Source organism: Pinus tabuliformis, chromosome 7, assembly GCF_031772625.1.
Source record: "Pinus tabuliformis cultivar Carrire ecotype Pingquan chromosome 7, CPIR1, whole genome shotgun sequence".
NCBI lineage: Eukaryota > Viridiplantae > Streptophyta > Pinopsida > Pinales > Pinaceae > Pinus > Pinus tabuliformis.
The window spans coordinates 1,359,359,583-1,359,384,296 of NC_142293.1; the positions used below are offsets into that span (position 1 = coordinate 1,359,359,583).

Genomic DNA, 24,714 nt, shown 5'->3' on the forward strand with positions numbered 1-24,714 from the left:
TTGTATGATACAATATATAAATATCTTGTTCATTAATTAAGATAAATAAATATTGTTTGATTTTAGTGATGTAATGAATATAAAGAATTTTTAAAAGTTTATGTATTAAATATAAATTAAATGGTTGATTCAATTTTTTTTAGAAGTAAAAAATATGTATACATCTAATCAAGTTTCCAAATGTCATAACTATATTTTCCTTATGAAAATTTATAAATATTCCACAAGATGAGTTTAATAATTAATGTTACAAGAGACTCCTTATTCATGTCTTTAGTCTATCTTTTATAAAAATCCAAATCAAATTTATAATGTAAAAATAAATAAATTTAATAATTATATTATGCATTCCAATTTTTAATTTAAAAATAAATAAATTTAATAATTATATTATGCATTAAATATTAACAAGGTAAATATCTAAGCAAATATCCTTTGAGACAATAGATAACTTATGCAGCGACTCATACAATTGAGGCAACAAACATCAAGGGGTTTCACTTATGCTAGGTGAGGTTTGGTTTATTTAAATTAAAAAACAAAATTCGAATATATATATATATATATATATATATATATATATATATATATATATATATATATATATATATATATATTTATTTATTTATTTAATAGTAACTTAATTTTGAATAATCATGCTCTTTCTACCACCATTTAAGTTAATTATTGCTATTTTGATTAAGTTAAATTACATAACAATACAAATAAAAATAAAAATAAAGCATAATTAAAAAAATATAAAAAACATACAAACAAAATTAAGAATTTTGAACAACCATGTTGTTTCTACAACGGTTTACATCAATAGTTGCTATTCTAGTTAATTTTATGATCATAAAAATAAAAATAAAACACAATTAAATAAATAAATAAAATTAATAATTATAATTGGTAGAGATGTTTTTATGTAATGTTTAATATTTTGATTTAAGTCAAATTACTTAAAAATAAAATAAAAAGATCAATGTAATTTAAACATTTAATTGGTCAAAATAAAATAATAAGACCAATTAAAATAAATAAAAATAACCTTAAAATATAAAATAATAATAAAAATAAAAATAATCCATGATATTCATGTGAAATATAGCATCTTTAAAAAGGAAAATTTAATTTGAGTGGTCTAATGGTTAAGAGCATGTGTTTCTTCCTAAGAGGTCACAGTGTCAAAACCAGAGGGGGGTTAGAGTATATATATGCCTTCGTAAACTTAACAGTGAAATCACTATGAAGAGGTGACCCCATAAATAAAAGGGTCTCATACACCAATTTGGTGTCTAGCTTAGTTGTAACCTTAAAAATAAATATTATTCTTTATTCTTATTAACTATACTTGATAAATGAAAAATTAAAATAGATCTAAAATGATATTTAGGCCGATAGGCCTTCCCTTTGGAACAGACTTTCGTTGTTCCTTTTTCTCCTGTGCTGACACGTGCACAGTTTTTTTAGGGCCGCTCTCTACTGACATCTGTGCACATTTCGTGATATTCTTTCCTCCTTCAGTTACTCGTCATGGCCTTGGCGGAACATGGCCTTCATTTCTGTTATGGGCGGAGGGTTGTTATCGGCGGATCAAAGTTGTGTAGTGGCATATTCCACAGTCCAGAAGTATCTCCCACAATGTTAACTGCTGTAGTTTCTCATGCGTTCCCACTCGCCCTGAAAGCAAAGCGTTGGAAATATTAAACACAGATTGTGCGGGAGGCGGTCTGGTGTGGAAGAGGCACACGTCTTCTTGATCGCGCCCACGCTGTCGTGGAGGTTTTTGTGATGGTTTCCACGAGCAATCGCCTGCTTACCACAACAAAACTTGAATTCTGATTGTTGGAAGAAACATAAAATCAATGGTAGGGACGGGACCGCCTTCATCATCTTCTTCTTCGATGTTTACTGCATGGATTGCAGCCATGTCCAGGATTGATTTCACCAACAGCGCCGCCGCTGCGGCAGCGGCCGTGAATTCTACCTCTTCTTCTGATAGCATGCCGGAGGTTCGAGTCTCGGAGGGGCGCGACTCTTCTAAAGATAGTGATAATCAAGCAGTGGGCTATTCTTCGGCACAGTTAAACCTGGGATTCAGAGAAAGGGCATTTTCTGCTGCGGGTGCTGCTTTTCTGTCGGCGATTATTGTCAATCCATTGGATGTTGTCAAGGTTAGGTGCTCTGTGAAGTTAGGTTGTATCCTTTATATCTCAGGGGGATTTTATGCCGTGGTTAATGTAATGTACTTGTTTTGCAGACGAGAATGCAAGCCCAGGCAGCTGGTGCCCCCTATTATCCACACGCCCATGAGAACCTCAGAACGTCCATGGCGACTCTCGGAGAAAACACGGTACGGTCATTTTTGGAACATTTTATAGTTAAAACTAGTGTCCATGCCCAGATTAGGGCCATGCCCTGATCTTTAATAAGAAACAGACATGTCGATACTAAATTACCATTCCCAAATTGATTGGAAAGGCGAAAATTTATAGGCAAGGTACCTGGAGAGGGAAAAACTCTGCCAAGACAAAATACCAAGACAAATCAGTATTTATTAAAATATATTCCAAGTGACACACCACAGACTTTGATTACAATTTTTGGATAATGCATTATATCTGTGTAATATAGGAGAGTTGATTCTACCAGTAGACAGTTTGCAATCTGTATCAGCTGCCGTCCCTTGGACTTAGGGTTGACAATTTTGAGCAACTTTGCTGTAGTGCCATATCTAAAATTTGCATTAGTTTTGGTCGCAGAGACCAGAAGCCAAACTAGTAAATAAAGACATATAATGGGTCAAGGATTCATCGAACTAGACCAAGACGCTCTCATTTTATTTTCTCAGTTCGCAGCAGGTCTATCCATAATTTTCTGTAGAGTAGCAATATTTGAATATGAATATGAATTTGGATACAATTTGGTACAGAAAAATACGTAAGGAAGAAAAAATCTAGTATGGCTCCTATAAAGAAGTATACTTCCAATAGATACAAAAATATGCATCTTGTTTTAAAGTTTAGAATAATTTTGTTTTTGGGCTGTTTTTCTTGGGTTTATGGGTCAACTGGTATTTAACGCACGAGGTTTATCATCAAAGACAATCAAAAGGAAGTTGACCCTACTGTATCTGTACCGTAAGTTTGCTGGATTTCAGACTACTGCCATATTTCTCTACAGCAAATGCCAAATGGCCGCATCTTTCTACTGTGGTTATCTGTCATTCTGGTTATTGTTTACAGTTTATGTTCCTTTTTCTTTATTATTTTGTTTGCTATGTAATGTGAGTACTGAGATGACTGGTATTCCTAACCTGTGGCTTGATTAGCCATGATCCAGGGGCACCTAAACCGTCAAAATCACCTAGAATCGCACCTGGCCTGGCCACAACAGCCCTCAGCATGCTGGATTTTTGCCCACTTAATTTCGAACTGGTGACCTTTTGACCATGGTGCCTTAACAGAACACCCTGTCACCGTCTGCTCTGTCCTGTGGGTGTTCCTTTTTCTTTATCTTGAATCATAATATCATCTCCCATTGAAATAGGAAAAAACATATATTGTAATTTCTTACAATATGAAGTGGACAGCTCGATGCACGAGAACAACAATTTTTGTTACCATGTGCAAGGTTCTCTAGGCAGAGCCTCATGTTTATGCAGAAGTGGAAAAATGAAATACGAGCTATCCTTTTATCAAGTTGTATGTGGTGGTAACTCACCAGACATTCACTTCCTAACAATCTTGCATATAGGAGTGGATAATCGTTTCTTGATGTGTGTGACTAAAAATGTACACTTCTAGGGTTTAAATGTTTTGTTGTAACGCTTAATACCAACGTGAATTACAGGGGCACTGGGCATGCCTGGTAATAACCTCTGGACAGGATTCCTTATTTTCTTCACTAGCACCATTGGTAGCATGCAAATGAGAAGTGAAGCATTGACAATCCCCATGATGAAAACTAGTGTAATCACAGTCTTTTTCTGGTAGTAATGAATAGTAACACAGGGCACCCAATGCCAGTGTGTTTATTGGAGTTTCTAATGACACTCAGGAAATCGAATACGAAAATTTTAATAATCAACGATGCCTTTCCTATTAATTGATATTTTGGTGACTTGCTTCAGAATACAGTTCTTTTGTTCCATTTCAAAGTCACATGACTTGTCCTCACCAATGACTCGAAAATCCTGAATGGAGAGTCGGCTACTCAGCAATGGCTCAACGTATTAAAAATACATGAAATACTGAAAAGGGTTATGTGAAATTGCATAGTTACACTGGAATTTTCCCTGCGCCTCGGAGACTTATCCCCTGAGCTCCTACATCCCTAGGCACACAGGACATCCCCAGGAGTTGGGGATGCCCTTGGGGACATTAGGGAGTTCCCCATATCCCCAAGTAATCCCCTGCCAAATTGGGGATGTCCCAGGGAATTCCCTATTGCCTCTTGATAAATTGAGGTTTGTTGGCATCCCCAACCCTGACAGTCCCAAAAAGACGCTGAAGCGGCCCTGTTTTAGTGTGGGCCCATTGTGGTCCAGCTTGGGCAATAAAAAAACCTGTGAATTTATATGAAATGGCCCCCAACTATTTTCATTTTTCCTTAATATCTGAGCTGAGACGTTGTTATTACGAGGTGAAACATTGTTGTTTGGGGCTGAGACAGTGTTGTTTGGAGTCCCTCACAGCGTTTCTATCCATTCTTATATTTGTTGGAGCTGAAAGTGTGCAGTCAGTCTGCTGTATTGTTTTATATCTTTTGGAGGCTGCCAGAGAATGTGGTTTGGTTGTTGTGTGGTTGCATCTTGGTGGGTTGGAGATTCAAATGTTACAAATCAAGAATGATCATTTGATTTATTTTTTCTATTTCATAATTTCATTTTTAATTTAAAAAAAATCTATGGACATTTTTCCCTCCGAATTTTGAATAGCTTTTGGACTTACTTTTGAAATTTTGATTATTTTTAAATATTCTTTCATTACCCCCTATATGTCGTCCCCTATATGTCGTCCCCTGGAAATTTGAGAGTATCTTCTAGGGCTGTCACCCCTGGGAAGTTTGAGAGTACCTTCTAGCAGTCCTTAATCCCTGTTCCCCCATCTCCCACATTCCCTGTTCTGGAAACTTGTGCAACTTACTAAAGTTGAAAATGAAAGTGGGTTAAAAAGAGGGTCAAGCTTGGTCAAATTGGTAAAGATATACAAATTTGGCCAGAGTTGGTCAAAATTTGTCGAACTCAAAGTAATTGTATGTTTGACCAATTCATTCTCAGTAACTTCAGCTTGTTTTGGGGCTGAGTTGTGTTGACTTCCAAAATTTGTAGATTTTGAGTGACTTATGTTGCGTGGCTCTATATGTTTTATTAACCTTATCATCTCCTGTTTTCACTTTTCAAGGTTAGCCAGTATTTTAAGGTGTAGATAATACTGTGTGGTCATATTTCCCAGCTGTTTTTTTTGTCCGTACCATGACGGGAGCAATCTATGCTTATCATATCTAATTAGAGTTATAATTACGGTTTTAATCTTTCCTTCCTTGATTGTTAAATTTGCAGGAGCTTGAACTGGATAAATTTGTTACAGACAAGGTTTCTTTTGCTGACATCAACAAGGCATTTGATCACATGCTTAAAGGAGAGGGTCTGAGAACTGTAATTAAAGTCATCCAGGATTAGTGACAAATATGAACACAGTTGGAATATCTCCAATGTTATGAAGGCATGCTGAACTATTTCAAACTGTTATGTGATTAATGTCGTGGCTTTTATGTGTAACTATGGTATGCAATTAAAGTCCTGGAAAGCATGTAAACAGTTATAATAATTTTAGGGTAAGTATGATGTTTAAGTTTTGACACTCCTTCCAAAACAACCATCCAAAAGGTCATTACTATAATAGCTTGATTAGAAATAGATTGAATGAGAAGGTCCAGATGGGGTATTCAATCATCTCCATCCATCTGTTCTGCATCCTCAGTGCTTACTTGAACAATATATCAGCCTTCATATTTATCCCTTGCAGACATGCTGAAAAGATAATGACATGGAATTTTTCCTTGCTTCTCTGATTCCGTCCAATGATGGGCCAGCTGCAAATTTTCCTGATTGAAATTTTCATTTGACCTCTCTACAATGTGTTTGGAATCTCTTATCACCTGTAGACAATTTAAACCTTTCTCTATTGCTATTTTCAGAATCTACCAAAAAGCATAAAGTTCTGCTCTGTTGTTTGATCCATCTCCTACAGCGCTGCTTTGAAACTGATCTCGTAATTGTCTCTTAAAGTAATGCATCATGATCCACAATAGCTGGGATTACCTTGACAAGCCTTGTTGAAATAACTCCACACTATTGTTATATATATATATATTCAATCAATTAGTTTTGAGTATTTGCTTTCTAGATTGTTACCGTGACAAATCTAGGGTAATCCCTGACAAATTATGCTTGGGGCTATAATTGTGGAGCCATTGAGTGCAGAATTGATGCGTAGATCCTGTAGCAAGAGAGATCTGAACTGTGCAGGGCGATTGAAGTAGGCAAAGTGTCCAGGTTACAGATGTAGCGGCGAAGAGTGGCCAACAATGGGGTGGCACTAAAACTACTTATGTGATAGATACGGAAGAAGAAACTCATCACAATTTCGAAAGTATTCATATTTGCCATTTAAAATGTAAATTCTTCTGATTCCTTTTTCAAGAAAACAGTGGGAATTTATAGATTGTGTTTCTTTGTTTACATTAATGATAAAAGATCCAGACGAAATTCCCTGAAGGCTTGTTCTTTTTCAGGGTTTGAGTGAAAAATGTCGCTGCGTATGTATCCTACTTATGGAAAAGGGTATAAACAGTTTTGGGGCAGCAAAGATTGCTCCAGAGAAAATTCCAAGAAACTGAAATCATTTTAATTGAATTTGAAATTGTAGAAACCTTGAACCCCTTTCTTGGTTTGAAATCAAAGTTGAAGATGATTGGTCTGAGTAGAAGGAAAACGAGTGTATGGGAGTGTAGAAGGAAAAATATCTGGAGACACAGATTATGTGAGGAAGCAAAACACAAAGATGGTCTAAAACTATTGTTAGAATTGGATATCAAAGAAACCTGTTAACCTATTGCGAATGAGTGATGCATAAGCAGTGTTAAGTGGGGGCAATTGGTGTGTGACCAATGTTCTGTGTGAACTGGCGATCATTGGGAGTTGTTATCTGGAGACACAGATTAAAGTATAACTGAAAATTTTGGTTGAGACTATTTCCATTTTTGGAAAGCCAAATTGTAAAATGCCCTTTAAAGGAAGGATGTGTAGGGATTGCAGAAATTTCCAGAATCAAATTCTTGATGTAAATTTTTAAAAATTCACCTTATATTAAAGGTTTCTAATTTTTTTGAGAGCGCTCTTTCTTCTTTTTAAACCCCTTAAAGGTGGGGTGGGGATGTAAGATATATATTTTATTTGTAGAAATTCAGACAAGTAAATAGAACATTTAAAATATTTGCACTGTTTTGCCTCTTAAAATGCTTGAAAATGAAAGTTTGAATTGTATCTTGGACAGAGCATAGATTAATAAGTGCTAAAAGCTTGCTTTGAGGGCCAGAGAAATACATATTGTTTTGAATGGTGGGCTTGCCAAAATGGAATCTAAAACCACTATATTTGAGGACTTAAGTATGTAAAACAAAATACTTTGAAAAATACAATACATGAATTTAAAATCGGTTTCAAAATTTTAATAATGTTAATGTTTTAGTTCTACTGTCAACCAGTAATGTAAGTGATTTGTTTTAACATTTGCAAATCACAAATTTCTCCACTTTTCATTTACCATGTACAACGTTGTAATTTACTTTTCATTTAGAAAAAAACCGTGCTGCCAATAATCTATTGAACCTATTGAGCTTTAAGTATGAACGCGTTCTACACTTACTATATTAATATGAATGGTTTGGTTTTGGTTTTGTTCTTCTAATATCAAATGTACTGGTACAGGATGGTCAACGTGGTTATTGCCTTCGTCACTACTTACCTTTATATATGCTTGACTATCTATAGAACTTTCTTCCTTTCACTAATCCTATCGGCCTCTCTTTGTGCCTTTTGGGACAATTGCTAGTAATAAATCTTATTAAAACAATTTTATTTGAAAAATTATCATCCTTAAAATTAAAGCATCAATTAAAACCCTTTTAAAAGTAGCATTGCTTTTTATTTTAAATAATTTTCCAAATCAGTTGCAACCTAACTTTGAATTATAGCTATATACTACTTTTGTTTGAAATAAATAGATGGGATCTTTTAACTATATCATTCATTTAAATCTTTAAAATTATTTATTCAATAGTCATTTTCCAAGTTGCCCACTAATTGCAATCATAATAAGGTTACGTGTACCTAAAGATCTCTAGCTAAGTTGGTTTAAAGATATCAAGGATAAGCATCCAATGCACGGCACAACTTCTTTTTCCTGTTCCAACTGGCGCTAACGTTCAAATTAAAGTAAGTACAATACACGCCATGCCTTCTTTTTCCTGTTCCAGCTGGCGCTAACGTTCAAATTAAAATAGGTACAATACACGCCAAGCCTTTGTTTTCCTTTTCGAGCTGGCGTTTTGATCACCTTCGTCCATCTTTTTCCACAGTTTCATCCTCACCGTCCATTTAACCCTCTCGGCCTATAAATTGATGAGTTCTAAATTTTGTTCAACCACATTCTTTCGCTTGTTTCCCACCATTCTTCCCCCTTTACAGGGATGGAGGGGGAGCTGCGATGCGATGGATGTCCCGACTCACAGCAGGGAGGAAAGGGTTTTCATCTGTTTTTCGCGTCTTGCTTGTAGTTGTCTCCAGGAAGTTCTAAAATAGCTTTACTTATTGGTATTTTTCCTTCGCAGGGTACAGAGGCCTAGGGTTTTTTTTTTAATCAGTGGAGCTCTCTGTCCCTAATTTCAGTGCATCTTATTTTACCTACCATCTTATTTTTCTCTACTGGTGCTCATTATCCATAATTTTTGTACTTTTCTTGTTCTTGCTATTATACACGCTCTTGTTGAGATGTGAATTGGGGATGTGTTTTCCATAGGTCTTTGGAGATAGCAAGCGACACGTTTCAATATACTGTTCAGAAATCTAGTACATTCTCTCAGGTATTTTTGTGAAGCTTTCACTCTAGGGCATTCTTTTAGGTATTTTTGTGAAGTTTTCACTCTGTAAGTGATTAGGTTAAATGTGTTTTCCCTGTTGTGGTTTGAGGATCAAAATAGATCAGTGGAAGCTTCGCTCTGTAAGTAATTGGGTTTAATATATGTTCTTAGGTATTGGGTTGTGTATGCTTTATAACCACATGCGCTTGCTTTGTAAAGAAGCGCGACCTTTTAGTGTCTGATAACAGGACCGTATGATCTCATGCTTTTTGGTTCCCGGAAGGGGATCTCCTTGTGTTGGTCTACCTGGTTGTCCAGATCTGAAGATTGGATGTTAGCTGCCACAAGGCCGTCAACACCATTGCAGTAATTGAAAGTATATCGTCCCCTTCAACATTATTGTTTCTCTTGTTTAGATGTAGTGGCCGAACGAGGGCTCAGTTGCTGCAGTATCAATACGGGCGGTTGTTTATTTTTGTTGGTGTTATTTTTATTTTGTGGTTCTGTATTAAGCATTGGCGCTATTGGTCTTCTCATACGTGATTTGAGAGCTGATTGATCCTTGGGTTGCAGGGCCTTTTAATTCAATCATAGGAACCGGATTGATTCTTGCAACATCCTCGAGAAGACTTTGTTTCCCCACTTTTTAAAGCCAGCGTGTCATTTCTTGATTGCATCTGCTTCTAATCAGTGGATATGTCGGACTGTCGTCCTTGCCCATTCATTGCATGACAGGTTCCATAGAGGTGATTTTTTCCGCTCGAACTTACCTGGGTCGCCTTCTATGAGTATTATATCAATCGGACTGTCTTTCTTGCCCATTCATTGCACCACAGCTACAATTGAGGTGATTTATTCCGCCCAACTCACCTGGCTCGCCATCTATGAGTCAACACATATCAAGAATGTCTTTCTCGACTTTCTGTGAATGCGTTTTTATGCTACTTAGCTTGGATCATGGCCATTTGGAGTGGCCTTCTGTGTTGAGATGTTTTCTTCTTTATCATTCTTAGACAAGCTATGCTATGATTTGTCTTAGCATGTGTTCTGTTTGATCATTCCTTTGTGTCTTCGAGCATGGGTTCAGTCAATACCAGCGGCTCCTTTCTTCTCTAATCGAGGTTCCATTTCCTAAGAGATGTTCAGATTGTCTCATTTTGCCATGAGATGAATATGTTGTCTCTTCGGGCGTTGTTTATGTCAGTATCGGTCAGTCTGATATATCACTCTGCTTCTTTCATTATCTGGCCTGAAAAGTGCCCGGCTGTGTGTTCCTCCTTTGCAAGCGAGCGTGTTCGACTTCACGCGAGCGTGAGATTACCATCCCCAAGGGGTGTTCCTCCTTTGCAAGCGAGCGTGTTCGACTTCACGCGAGCGTGAGATTACCATCCCCAAGGGGTGTTCCTCCATTGCAAGCGAGCGTGTTCGACTTCACGCGAGCGTGAGATTACCATCCCCAAGGGGTCCATGGGGAGAAGTGCTTCAATTATTCTTATCCACATGTAATGTTAGCAACAATTTGATATTTGCTTATTTTTGTTTTTGTCTCCGGTCTCCCAATTTGGCATTGACCATAGTTTTTTTTAATGTCTCAATAGACATGCTCTTTGGAATGGCTGGGGGTTTTTGCAGTTTATCCCGCGATTTTAGTAGGTACAATGCTCGCCCATCTACATTTAAGGTGTAAGGTGTCACGATGTCAACAGATATTTAGTTCTCCCATTCAGTTTATAATGAATCTTTATAGCAAATATATGAAAATGGTTTTTAATACTGTTTGGACTTTCTAATACAATTATGGTTTTTAATGTAATATGACTTTATATATTATTTTTTTTTAGGAGAGAAAATCATCATGGATTATATTAAGAGAATATAAAGTTCCGAATACATATAAGACCGTCCCACCCTGGAACAAAATTCAGATAGGTCGAAACAGCAGATTATACAGATACTTCCACAAAAATATGACTGTCCAGATAGCTTACAGATATTCCTTCTTTAGAAGAATTTTATAACACCATCCAAAAAGCATAGAGATAGTTCAAAAGAGAACATATTTCAAGCAATGGCTGATTGATCGCTTCTATAAAAAAATACCTTTTGCCTCTCTCCCCTCTCCTCTTTATTCTACATTAAGAGGTATTTGTAATCCATACAAGTTAATATTTCATCACTAAGAGAGGTATTCATAATCTATACAAATATATAAAGAATTTAGAGGTATTCATAATCCATAAAGTTACTTGGATATTTTATATGTTCTATCTAGAGAATTTTTATTCAACATTGTCATATAGCAAGGCTTTTGACTAACAATGCTATCTCTCCACAATATCATAGCATAATGCTCATGAGACCCACATCATTCTTCTTATCTTAAAATCTCGGACTACTCTTATTTTGGATGCCCTAACAGATCCTCAAAGAGTATTAAATGGCAAATACTTACCCAATCCTCCATTTTAAGTAAAGACAACAATGATGTTTTTATATCCCCTTTTTAATTAGGGAGGATATACATATTCCAATGAAGAAATGTGCTCATTCATATGGAAGGAATGTACCTAAGTTCCCTCTTGACTTAGGAATTTGCTTCCAAGTTTCTACCAAGTTAGAAACTTATTTCTAGGCTCCTAAAACAGTGCTTTAGTTGGAGATCATGGGGTAACTAGTTGCTTGAAGAACTACTCCTTACAATGTCATGAACTTCTTTTTTTTAGTTGGGACTTTTTTGTAGGGCATTGACTATCCTTCACTTTCATCCATGAGTTGTCATCATTCTTGTTATTGGAAAGTGATTCATTAGCCCATATTTGGCCTCCCTTCATTTGTAGAAGACTTCCACAACTCTTCCCTTAGCAAACCTTCCATAAGCCCATGTGGGTATTGTTCAAAAATAGAAAATGAACATTAAATCAATGTTACCTTTGTGATGTTATTTCATCATGACATCTTATTCGCGTTGACATCTTGCATACATATTGACACATCTCCAATAGTTATGCATTGTCAAGGGTTTCTTTCTATTTTTTAGATCTCATTAGATCTTATTAGATCTCAATCCTTGGATGTTGATTTCATTTTTCATGATCTCTTCCTTTTTCTTTCACACATTTTCTTCCAGGAACTTCTAATTTCATATGAGGACCCATGCCTTCTTGGATCCTTCCAAAGGAGGATATCCTTTCTTGTGATCATGCTCTCCAAGTAGAGCATTCATAATATCTGCAACCATATGGCATGATTTAATATATATATGTGCAGACATACCTCATTTCTTCCTTTAGGCCATCTAGACTTCCTTCAACTTCCTAGATTGAAAGAACTTCAATTCCTTGACTTGCTTCACTTCTTCTGACATCATACCATCATCACCTGAATTCCATACAAGTTGGAATTCTTGGTGAGACACTTGCTTCTTCTAGTAGGTGAACCTTCCAATGAAGATCTCGATCATCTTCATCTTGCAAAGGCTCATTTTGAATGATGTATGATGAACTTGTTGATGGTGTTAGAAATCTGTCAACTAAGGGAGATTTCCCTGATGTGAAGTCCCAAGTAGACCTCACACCGTTTGGTGTAGGAGTCCCATCTGGTATGAAGACTCGATTGCTAGATACTTAGAGATATGCTTTGGCTCTATCAGCACATGAGAGTGTTATGTTGGTATCTTCAAACATCAAGGTACATGTGCTTGGTGAATGCGTAATGTAATCGTGTCAAGGTTCTCTTACTACAATGGGGGGAGAGTAAAGTGAGCCTCGAAGTGAGAGGTAGTAGTACCACCTAGGAAGAGACACGCGAACCAGGAAGGGTTTGTCCAACATCCCAACAGAAAAGTCCACAGCGGACACGACAATCATTAAAACCAAGGTACAAGGGCAAACACGTACACCATCTAGTAAACAAGACATGTCTGTCTAATGTCCTATGGAATAGTCCACAAGGACGAGACAACAGTGAGAAACAATACAACACATCTTCAACAATATAAGTACTAAAACAACCAAAGTAGTTTAACTATTTTAGTACAGGTTAAGCAAACATGCATTACAAATGTTTAAAGAGTAGTCTTACAAACATCTATAAAACATGTGTGAAAACGTGTTATTTTTAACAAGCTTTTGAATTAAGCAAAAATTCCAAGACACATTTGTACACCATACGTCACTAGTCCCACTAGTGGGACATTAGAGCCACTTGCTCAAAAAAAGAGTACAGACTCTTAAGGCTATGCGGGAGGATCCAAGATGAAAAAAAGTCCTTGCTCATACAATGGGAGGGGTATATATAGCCAAGGGCTATGCTTTACCCTTGTGACTCTTGGACTACCCTCGTGATTGTTCAACTTCCCATGAATTTTCAATTGACATGACTCTTCGACTTCTTGTGTGTGTCCATTGGACTTCACTTTATATTCAATTACAATGGATATGGCCCATAGTGGTGATGTGGCCGAGACAACTCATGACACAACTCAACATGACATTGCTGACATGTACTGGTTGACTGTGGTGTCCATGTCAAGCTGTTGTGCAGCTGAGTGATGGTTGTACTCCTGGTGTACTTTGGTTTTTCCTCTGCATGGCATGGTGCTGCGGGGTCTTCAATGGTCTTGGTATTTCTTGGTGGTTCAATGCATATGTTCATTTTGCTTGTTGTTTGACGAGCTTGGTATGTTCGTCTAGTTGCAAGCAAGTATTCTAGGATGTATGATCCTTCATCTCGTCAGTTGTCTCGCCATGATTTATTAGTGTACCTGTTTTACAATTCACTCATGACATGACGACATCAAATCCGAAACATCTTAGTTTAACGTGATGCATTTTTATCATGTTCCAGGTGACAGAGAGGGAGGACAACTCACTGAGACAACACAGAGCACAATTCAGACTAGAATGAGGAACTCTGGGAGGACAACCTGCATTGTCGAGAAAAACTGCGCAGTGACCATTGGGAGGCAAAATTGCATAGTGAAGGACACCAGTGGCACTTCTGTGATCTGAATTTGAAACTACTTGAAATTTGTTTGCAAGGTATTCAATTCAGAATTAAACATGTTTAAAAGATTTCCATGTCTTGCAGAAAGAAAACACATGAAATTTGCAGCTGTTCATGACCCATTTAAGCATAGCAGAGTTATTTCCTTTTACTATTTAACACATTAAAATGAATTTGATCTACAAATAAATCAACCACAAATGCAAAAGAAGTTGATAAATCAGTTCACCCCCTCCAGGGCTACGTCTGCTGGGTCCAAAGCTCCCAACCAGGCTTGTCCTTGTTTTTATTAAATGCTCAAATTGAAAATATAGCTGAATAGAAGCATCTACAGGAGAAATATATGGTAAAAATGGATTCAGAACACTTGAATCCTTCAGGATTGACTATTGGATCACCTCCAATGGATACCTGCAACCCTATACAGTCTTCACAAAACTGGGCCCTCGTGGCTCCTAGAACTTTCACGGCTCCAAAAACTCTGCAAATGACCTCAGATGGCTGTAAGACCTGAACCAATGGCTTCAAAAGGTCGAAAATACCAAAAAAAAAAAAAAAAAAATTCGTCCAAAACCAACTTTCCTGGCCAAAGTTATGGCCATTTAAAGTTTCTCTAGTTTTTCCCTAGAAAAACTCCAACAAACTTTAGTTAACTCCATATAGCTCCGCCAATTATGGCGGGTCCGCCAAATTTGGCGCTCCTGCCAAAATTCTGCCAACTTAACTGCAGTTACATTTAATGTTTGGTGGTTGCCTCGGATTTCGTGCCCGGCGGAATATTCCTTTTTTAATTTTTTTTTGAAAAATTAAAATTTCTAATGTTATGGACAAATTCTTCTTTTTGCCATAACTTCCTCATACGGCGACCGTTTTTCGAACCGTTTGTGGCACCGGAATTGGGAAGATGAGCAATTTCCAGTCATTCAACTTTGAACCAGTTCTAAGCACTTTAAATTTTGAGCATTTTACGACACTTAGGACATGAGCACCTGATCACGCCTCCCCATTGGGAAGCTTTTGGACCCAAAAAGCCTTCAACTACTTGTTAAAGAGGTGAGGGTACAGCTCCCTCACTTTGTCCACCTCCATCCACTTTTCCTTGTTCGGTTTGCTGCCTTTGAAACCAACCCGAACATAATCTACACTGCCCCTCTTTGAAGTGCGTGTCCTTCTGTCAAGGATTGTATCTTCTTTCAGCTCATCTAAGAATTCTGGTGAGAAATCTTCTATAGATGGCAGCTGAACAGCATTTTCATGATCAGCAATCAAAGGAGGTTCATACAAATGTAAGTTCTCCACATTGACAACAGAATACATTTGCATGTAGGAAGGCAAATCTAATTGAAAAGCATTATTTCCAACCTTCTTGAGGATTTTGAATGGACCATAACGAATAGGCTTCAACTTTTTACCTTCTCCTTGCATCCTTTCCTTACTAATGTACAACCATACCTCATCTCCTTCTTGAAACTTGTGATCGACTCTATGCTTGTCATGTCTTTCCTTGTACTTGCCTTGACTCTTCTCAAGCTGTTCTTGAATTTGCTGATGTATTTGTTGAATTCTTTCAATGAATGAACGAGCTTTGTCAATGTCACTATGTCCCTCAATGGCGACATCTTTCTCAAGAATGAAATCAAGAGGTGATTTTGGCAAGTAACCAAAACAAGCTTCAAACGGTGAGGTGTTTGTGGAAGAGTGCTTGGCACGATTGTAAGCATGCTGTATGTAGTGCAAATGTTCATCCCAAAGCTTGGGATGCTTGCTGCAATAACCTCTCAAGAGGTGCACAATGGTTCTGTTCACAACTTCGGTTTGTCCATCTGTTTGCGGATGGAAAGCAGTACTTTTCTTCAACTTTGTGTCCATCATCTCCCATAGGTTGGACCAAAAATTCCCCACAAATATGGAATCCCTGTCACTAATAATGGAAGTAGGCAAACCAAAGTGAATCCATACATGATGAAAAAATAATTCAGCAGTTTGTTCAGCAGTTATAGTTTTCTTGCAAGGCATAAGTATACACATTTTGCTGAAACGATCAACTACTACATATAAATAATCATGCTGCTTTCGAGATTTTGGCAAACCTCCTACAAAATCCATAGAGATGCTCTCCCATGGTCTAGAAGGCACCGGCAAAGGAGTATACAAACCAAGCTTCCTGTTGCTAGGCTTGCTTGTAGCACATAATGAACAACCTCTTATGAACCTTGAAACAGAATCTACCATGCGAGGCCAATAGCAATACCTCTGTAGATGTGCAACTGTTTTGCTCACACCAAAATGGCCAGCAATAAGAGAAGAATGAACTTCTCTTATGATTTCCTTTACTCAAGTTAGCATACACATCTTTAAAGTCATCATCAGATGCATATTGTTCTATGTAACTATCATGTACAATGGAATCATTCTTAAGTAAAGTAACAGCACCAATAATAGGCCTTGAAAGCATATCAACAACCTTATTCAAAGTACCTTTCTTATACCTTATTACCAAATGGAACTGTTGCAAGAAGCCCATCCATCTGAAGTGTCGTGACTGTTGTAACTTGATTTGTGATTGCAAGTACTGTAAAGGCTGATGGTCGGTATGTATAACAGTTTCTTTGCCCATCAAGTAGTGTTTCCACTTTTTGACGCTTTGTACCAACGCATACAACTCCTTATCATATGTAGGATAATTTACAACAGCACCATTAAAAGTTTCAGAATGAAAAGCAATAGGCTTACCATGCTGTAGAAGAACTGCACCCATAGCATAATCACTAGCATCAGTTTGTATCTCAAAGGGCTGTCTCAAATCCGGTAATGCAAGCACTGGAGCTGAACTAATCTTCTCTTTCAAAGATTCGAAAGATTTTTGCTGCTTGCCTCCCCATTGGAAAGCATGCTTCACACTTGTCACTGCATGCATAGGAGCTGCTATAGAAGAGAAGTTAGAGATAAAATTCCTCCAATATTGAGCTGCACCTAAAAAACTTCTTACCTCTGTTATGGATTTGGGAGTAAGCCACTTAACAATAGCCTCAATCTTAGCAGGATCAATTCTCAAAGCACCTCCTCCTACTATGTGTCCCAAATAAACCAAAGAAGTCTTTCCAAATTCACACTTTGACATTTTAAGAAATAACTGATTCTTCTTCAAAACATCAAGTACTTTTCTAACATGCATGACATGATCTTCTCTAGACTTGCTGAAAATTAAGATGTCATCTAAGTAAACAATAACGAAATCATCAAGAAAAGGATGCAAGACATCCTCCATTACCCACATGAAAGTTGCAGGTGCATTGCACAAACCAAATGGCATCACAAGCCACTCAAAGAGTCCTTGTTTGGTGTTAAAGGCTGTCTTCCAAATGTCACTTTCTTCAATTCTTACTTGATGATATCCACTGCGCAAGTATAGCTTAGTGAAATATCGAGCATCTTTCAGCTGGTCTAGCAAATCATCTATCCTTGGGAGTGGGTAACGATTCTTTACCGTTATCTTGTTCAAGGCCCTGAAATCAACACACATACGCCAAGTGCCATCTTTCTTTGGAATCAATACAATCGGTGACCCACATGGCGAAGTACTTGGCCTTATGAAACCCTTGTCCAACAAGTCCTTGATTTGCTTCTTTATTTCAACATTCTCCATAATAGACATGCGGTACATGCCTATGTTTGGAAGAGGACAATCTGGATGCAAATGGATTTCATGCTGAATCTCCCTCTTAGGAGGAAAACTTGTTGGCTCCTGAAACATCTCATGATATGCATCAACTACATCATACAGATCTGATTTAAGTTTTGGATCACAATTGTCAAATGACTCATGATTTACATCAACCTTGGGCTTAATCATAAGAAGAACAAAATTCTTACTTGAATTGACCAGCCTTTTTACCTGTCCTGCATTCACCATCGCTATATTTGTCTTCTTGCGATGAGCTCTAACAATGAACTCCTTGCCATCTTTGAACATATGATATTTGTTTTCATGGCGATGAAAGATAGCTTTCCTGTCAAACAAGTAAGAACTTCCCAAAACAATTCCTGCTATATCAAAAGGTACCACATCAAGTTCAACTGTGTCAATAAAATGTGCAGTAATTGCAAAGCGCAATGTGCACTTTCTTGAAACTTGTAAATTTGCATCCTTGCAAATCCATCCAAGTGGATATGGCTTCGGATGTGGAAAGGTCTCAAGTTTAAGCTGCTTGACCAAGTCCTCTGATATAAGGTTTGCTTGTGACCCACTATCAAAAAGTGTGTCAATTTTAGTATGTTTTGAAATCACCCTCACATGAAACAGTTCAATTCTTTCTTCTCATTAGGAGCTTGTACATGGCAGTTTGAGGTACTAGTGCTGGCTTGAGTTTCAATTTCTTTTCCCTTCAAGTTTTTCAAACCCATGGCTGCAATTTTGGTTTCATCACCTGAATCTTCCCCTAAATCTTGTGGTGTAGATGTAGTAGCAACAGTTTTCTGTTTCCCTTTGGATTTGTTAAATTGAGGTCTTTTTTCAGGATATAATTTCCAACAGTTTTTCTCCTCATGGCCTGGTTTAGAACAGTGTTTACAGATCACTTTCTCACTCTCCTGTTTGACAGATGCATTTTTTTTGCTCTTTCCCTTGGAGTTTTTCTCTTTGTTTTTCCCCTTGGGGGGCTTGTTTCTACCCTCTTCAAATGTGTTTTTTCCCCTTGCCTCTAAATGGGTAGCTTGGACACAAACCTCGTCCAAGCTAGTAGGGTTAAACATAAAGATGGTGGGTCTGAGGTAGCTATGCAAGCCACCGATGTATTTCAGCAAGGTTTCTTGGGTCTGTAAATCTACCCCTAACAAGAGAGCTCTTCTCCTGAATTCTTAGGTGTAGTCTTGGACACTCTGACCCTTAAGTTGTCTGAAATTTTGCCAATTCATAATGGCCTTCTGCATGTGAGCAAGAGGATAAAACTGTTTTTTAATGGCTAACAGAAATTCAGACCATGTTAAGGTAACCTTACCAAATTTCTTGATCTCCTCTTTAGCCTTGGCCTCCCACCAGACCAATGCTGCTCCATCCATTCTCAAAGAAACCAACTGAATCTTTGTGGCATCATCATGCATATTCTGGATCCTCAAGTAAACTTCCAACTGCCTAATCCAGTTGTCCAGCTTTTCTGCATTCACTTCACCATTAAACATAGGTAATTCGAATTTTACATCAAGCTTCAAAAAAGGACTTTTTCCAGAGGATCTATGCTTATGAACAGAAGAAGACGAAGATGAAGAGGAAGAAGGTGAAGATGGGGGTGGTGGATCACCATTTCCTCCATGTCCTTTCTTGGAATGATCATCATCCTTCTTACCTCCTGAAGAGCCCTCTCCTTCATGTGGATGTTTGGACCCTTCTCCAACCAATTTCTCATTTCTTTCTTGGTACAATATCCTCACCATTTCAGTGAGGTCCAAGAAAGCCTTTCTGAAGACTCTTTCTTCTTCTCTTGGATCTGTCTCTGTAGGAATTTCTCCTTCATGTTCAGACATCCTTGAAGCTTTTGCTGAGACTCTTGAGGGTGAAATTGAAGGTGGAGGTGATGGATCGCTGGCCTTCCTTGACTGAGGATTCTCTCGTTCTCTAGTCAACTGTCCTTCCCCTCTTTTAAGTTTCAACCTCGTAAGCATCAATAATTTGCAAGACAGTTAGAAGATATTTGCACAAAAACTCTGAGCTCTGATACCAACTTGATCTAAATTTGAAACTACTTGAAATTTGTTTGCAAGGTATTCAATTCAGAATTAAACATGTTTAAAATATTTCCATGTCTTGCAGAAAGAAAACACATGAAATTTGCAGCTGTTCATGACCCATTTAAGCATAGCAGAGTTATTTCCTTTTACTGTTTAACCCATTAAAATGAATTTTATCTACAAAATAAATCAACCACAAATGCAAAAGAAGTTGATAAAGCAGTTCACCCCCTCCAGGGCTATGTCTGCTGGGTCCAAAGCTCCCAATCGGGCTTGTCCTTGTTTTTATTAAATGCTCAAATTGAAAATACAGCTGAATAGAAGCATCTACAGGAGAAATAGATGGTAAAAATGGATTCATAACACTTGAATCCTTCAGGATTGACTATTGGATCACCTCCAATGGATACCTGCAACCCTATACAGTCTTCACAAAACTGGGCCCTGGTGGCTCCTAGAACTTTCACGGCTCCAAAACCTCTGCAAATGACCTCAGATGGCTATAAGTACTAAACCAATGGCTTCAAAAGGTCGAAAATACCCAAAATCAAAAAAAAATTCGTCCAAAACCGACTTTCCTAGCCAAAGTTATGGCCATTTAAAGTTTCTCCAGTTTTTCCCTAGAAAAACTCCAGCTAACTTTAGTTAACTCCAGATAGCTCCGCCAATTATGGAGGGTCCGCCAAATTTGGCGCTCCTGCCAAAATTCCGCCAACTTAACTGCAGTTACATTTAATGTTTGGTGTTTGCCTCGAATTTCGTGCCCGACGGAATATTCTTTTTTTATTTTTTTTTTTGAAAAATTAAAATTTCTAATGTTATGGACAAATTCTTCTTTCTGCCATAACTTCCTCATAAGGCGACCATTTTTCGAACCGTTTGTGGCGCCGGAATCCGGAAGACGAGAACTTTCCAGTCATTCAACTTTGAACCAGTTCTAAGCACTTTAAATTTTGAGCATTTTACGACACTTAGAACATGAGCACCTGATCAGTGCAATTCCCGAAGGGAAGACATGACAGGGTTGTACGGGACAGTGGGAAATTTTGCACAGTTTTCAGAGGGAATACAAAGCAGAGTTGCAGAGGGACAACTGGGCAATTCTGCGCAGTTTCTAAGAGTAGTGTAGGACATCGTTGCAAGGGACTTGCTGAGTGTTGTCACTCATTGTCAAATGTGTTTTCAGTTGTCCCAAAGTGAAAAAGAGTAGTAAAGTTTGAAGCCATATTTCAAGCCACAAAATCTTTCAAAGCTAAATCAGTCACTCTCCATTAGATAGTTCTTGGAATAAGCTTTCTGACGATATATGGAACTCCTAAAACGGAATACAAAATCAAAAGATATGCACTATTGAAGTTCAAAGGGTTTGTTGCCTTTGAAACAAAGGAGGAGCTTATCAGAGGTCTGGGAGCATATCGCAAATCGCATACTGGAGGTCCCTGGCAGCGATGAGGCATGCCGACCAAAAAGAAAACCAGTGATCGATGATCATTGATATCAGAGATCAGAGTTTCCAGGGTCTCGCATATCGACAATCGCCAACGTCAGAGGTCCGAGATACAGTGTATGAGCGATCAATGATCGTCAATACCAGCGAGGTCAGAGCTAACTTGCAATGGAGTGATCATCGATATCGCAAATCTCATATCAAAAGGGTCCAGGGCTTCGCACATCAGCGATCGGGGAATCGACGCGCCAAGAGGGTAACAACTCTAAAAATGTTGCGAAATGGAGAAGTTCTGATATAGTGTAAATCATGAGGGGGGTCGAAAACATTTTAACAAAGGAAATTAACGAAAAAACAAGGGTAGACTAACATTTTCTCTCTCCTCCAGGGGGCCATGTGGTGACTGTCGTCATCATGACGTGGCAATACGAAGGACATGTGGCATGCTGATCTGACATTTTCAGGGGTCCTATGGGGGCATATCTAAGGGTCACGTGTCACCACTCTCAAGGTGACACATGGCAGAGGATGACGTCACATCGGAGATCGCAAAGTTGCGTTTGCAGGTTGAGGCATGTTATTACATCAAGGTTAAAATCCCGATTGCAATCCACCGAGAAAGGGGCTTCGATAAGGGGGCTAGCACACGGTCACATAAAGAGCTAAAAACTAGGGGCAAAGCATGGAGGGTGATTGATGATCGACGATTATGGTGTATTGTGCATCAAAAGGAAATCGTCGATTATGAACCTCCGATAAGGGGGCTAGCCAGTGGTCATAGGGAGAGTGAAGAACCAAGAGTTAAGTAGGACAGATGATCCTGCATATCAATGATCGCAAGTATCAAAGGGTGAAAAAATAGATTGCTATGAAATTGCCGATTGTGATATCCTAGGTGGGCCCAATTGGCATTTGGCGATTACAAGTTATAGAGGGCGCAGACCCCCCCTTATCCTTTTTCCAAGTGGGCCAGACCGCATCACGCATTAGAGATCACAATGTTAGGGAGCAGGAACCAAAGGCAAACATCAGAAATCACCGATATTTTTGCCATTGAATGGTTTGATTGCTCTTTCAACTCTTCTAGCTGTGCTTAAAATCGTTTTCTGGTCCAAAACTTGATGTTGCAGCATCGGTTGAGTTGCCACAGTAGGATCGTGGGAAACTTTTTCAGTTGTGGTTGTAAAAGATTGTTCTTCTGAGTGAATCTTCCTATTAACCTATTCACATCTTTCCTTAATTTGTTGCATTGGACACTATCCTCGATAGTTTTCACTCTCTTTTGTAGCTGTTATCTTTGACTTCGGTTGTGCATTGAAACACATCTCTGTTCTAGATTTGGTTACATGGATATTTGGACATGGTCTTCAATTCTCTAGATTGGCTCTGGGCTGCGTGGTATAGTTGCATTTCCCTTTTTGAGGAAGATGAGTTCTTCCTTTCGTTCTTTCAAGCGAGGTTGTTTTTGCAAGCGTCATTCTTTCAAGCGAGGCTGTTTCTGCAAGCGTCATTCTTTCAAGCAGCGTCATTCTTTCAAGTGAGCCTGTTTCAGCAAGATGAGTTCTTCGTTTTGTCATCGTTGTTTCTACAAGCGTCATTTTTTCAAGCGAGCCTGTCTCAGTAAGATGAGTTCTTCGTTTCATCATTCTTTCGAGCGACACCGTTTCAAGATATAACCAAAAGTTCACCAAAGGGTAGAAGGGACACCAAGGCTAAAGAAGGCAAAGGTTCGCCAAAGGGTAAAAGGTTCGCCAAAGGGTTGAAGAAGGCGGAGGTTCACCAAAGGGTAGAAGGGACACCAAGGTTGAAGAGGGTGGAGGTTCACCAAAGGGTAGAAGGGACACCAAGGCTAAAGAAGGCGAAGGAAGCCGCATACCCAAGTAGGTTTGTGTATGAGTTCATGTATGGGTGAATAAGTGAACACAAAGAAGAAAACTCAGCAAGGTCAGTTAGCCCGTGTTGCTGTTGCAAGCTTTAGAAAAAGGAAATAAAGGAGCTCCTGCATAAAATTATCCTTTATACCTTTTGGCGAACTTCTGGTTTGAATAACACAAGTACTACCCCAACAAACTTTTTGAATAATTTCAGATTCTGAGTACTCAAAATATGTGGAAAAATCTCACTCTTTATTGATCAAAATTTCAGGTTACAGAAAGTTGTAATACAAACTCTGTTGTTCTTTCCTGAGATAGATTGTGATGGCATTTACTAGTGTTTGCTTTTTAATAAACAAGATAGCTTTCTGGAGGCTACTTGGCCAATTCACAAACTTAGTCTCTGAAAAAAATACACAAATATTTATAGATCTGGCCACTTTAGGTTCTTATCAGTGCCGAGCACACTGATATGTAGACTTTTCAGATCCAACTTAAAGATATTGATTTCAATTTCGTGATGCAAGCAGATCAGGCTATCAACGCACAGATACAGAGCAGGAAATTAATCAGACTCTTCTGACTCTAAAAAAACACACCCAAAACTCTACTCTAAACTTCGATGCCTTATGAATGGCCTTTACTCTCTATTTATAGCAAAAGAGGGGACAAACATTCCTGTAGGACATGTGACAAGAGAATGGAATCATTGCTTTCGGGTAACACCAAAGCGACATCCGCATAAAGATTCCAAGTTCAGAAAAGACATATGGGAACAACATTTAAACAAAATATAGTGGATGCTTTTTCATACAAAAAGTCCACGTGAAAGCTGAAAAGACTACAGAGAAGAGACTTTTTACTGGAAAGTCCTCAAGAAAACCGGTCATAATATACTCGTGACTAGGTATTATATACAATGTGGATACTTTTTAGATGGAGTCCACGAGAACCATTTCATGATGGATTTTCAAGAATAGTAATATCGGGAAATTGATATTTTTATATAAATGTTCATCCCATGCTTTAGTATAAATCCTTCTCACTATCATGGGTTTGTTTAATACAATCTGATGTTTAATCTTAGTCATGACCAACCATTCATAATGATGAGTCATATACTGGTGTAGAATTTGACTTTCTGTGAGTTTGAGTTTACTAAAAGTTTTGCAAGGAGTGTGAAAGCACTAAGGAATATTATTTTCTACACACCTGTCACAATTCAGCTGATAATATGATTCATAATAAACGAGATCAATCGTTGTTTTGTTGCTGCTGTAATCATTCCACTAGTCTTGTAGCCATTCACACTATTGATTCTGTTGCATGATCCAAGTTGAACCAAACTTCAGTTTTCTATAATGGGTTTCATTTTTCCTGTATACATTTAACAGATCCCACCAGAGTTTTTGCAGAATAGTGTCAGGGAAAATAAGATTTGGATCTCCTGGCCACTGGGCAAAATTTTTTCTATGTCCCTGCAGGATTTTTGGTTCTATTTACTCAAAAATATTTTTG

General features: G+C 38.0%; 1 protein-coding gene and 1 long non-coding RNA gene across 2 annotated transcripts; both read left to right on the top strand.

Annotated features, from left to right (window-relative positions):
* The first annotated feature begins 1,624 nt into the window (after positions 1-1,624).
* On the top strand, positions 1,625-6,071 carry LOC149252627 (uncharacterized). Its single transcript, XM_089456693.1, has 3 exons — positions 1,625-2,177; positions 2,264-2,356; positions 5,567-6,071. The coding sequence occupies exons 1-3, from the start codon at positions 1,869-1,871 to the stop codon at positions 5,684-5,686; spliced, it is 522 nt and encodes a 173-aa protein (XP_089312819.1). The 5' UTR covers positions 1,625-1,868; the 3' UTR covers positions 5,687-6,071.
* Positions 6,072-8,717: 2,646 nt separating this feature from the next.
* Positions 8,718-10,680, top strand: LOC149252628 (uncharacterized). The gene is made up of 2 exons (XR_016266961.1): positions 8,718-9,150; positions 9,190-10,680. It is a non-coding gene; the product is annotated as an uncharacterized LOC149252628 (long non-coding RNA).
* The last annotated feature ends 14,034 nt before the right edge of the window (positions 10,681-24,714 follow it).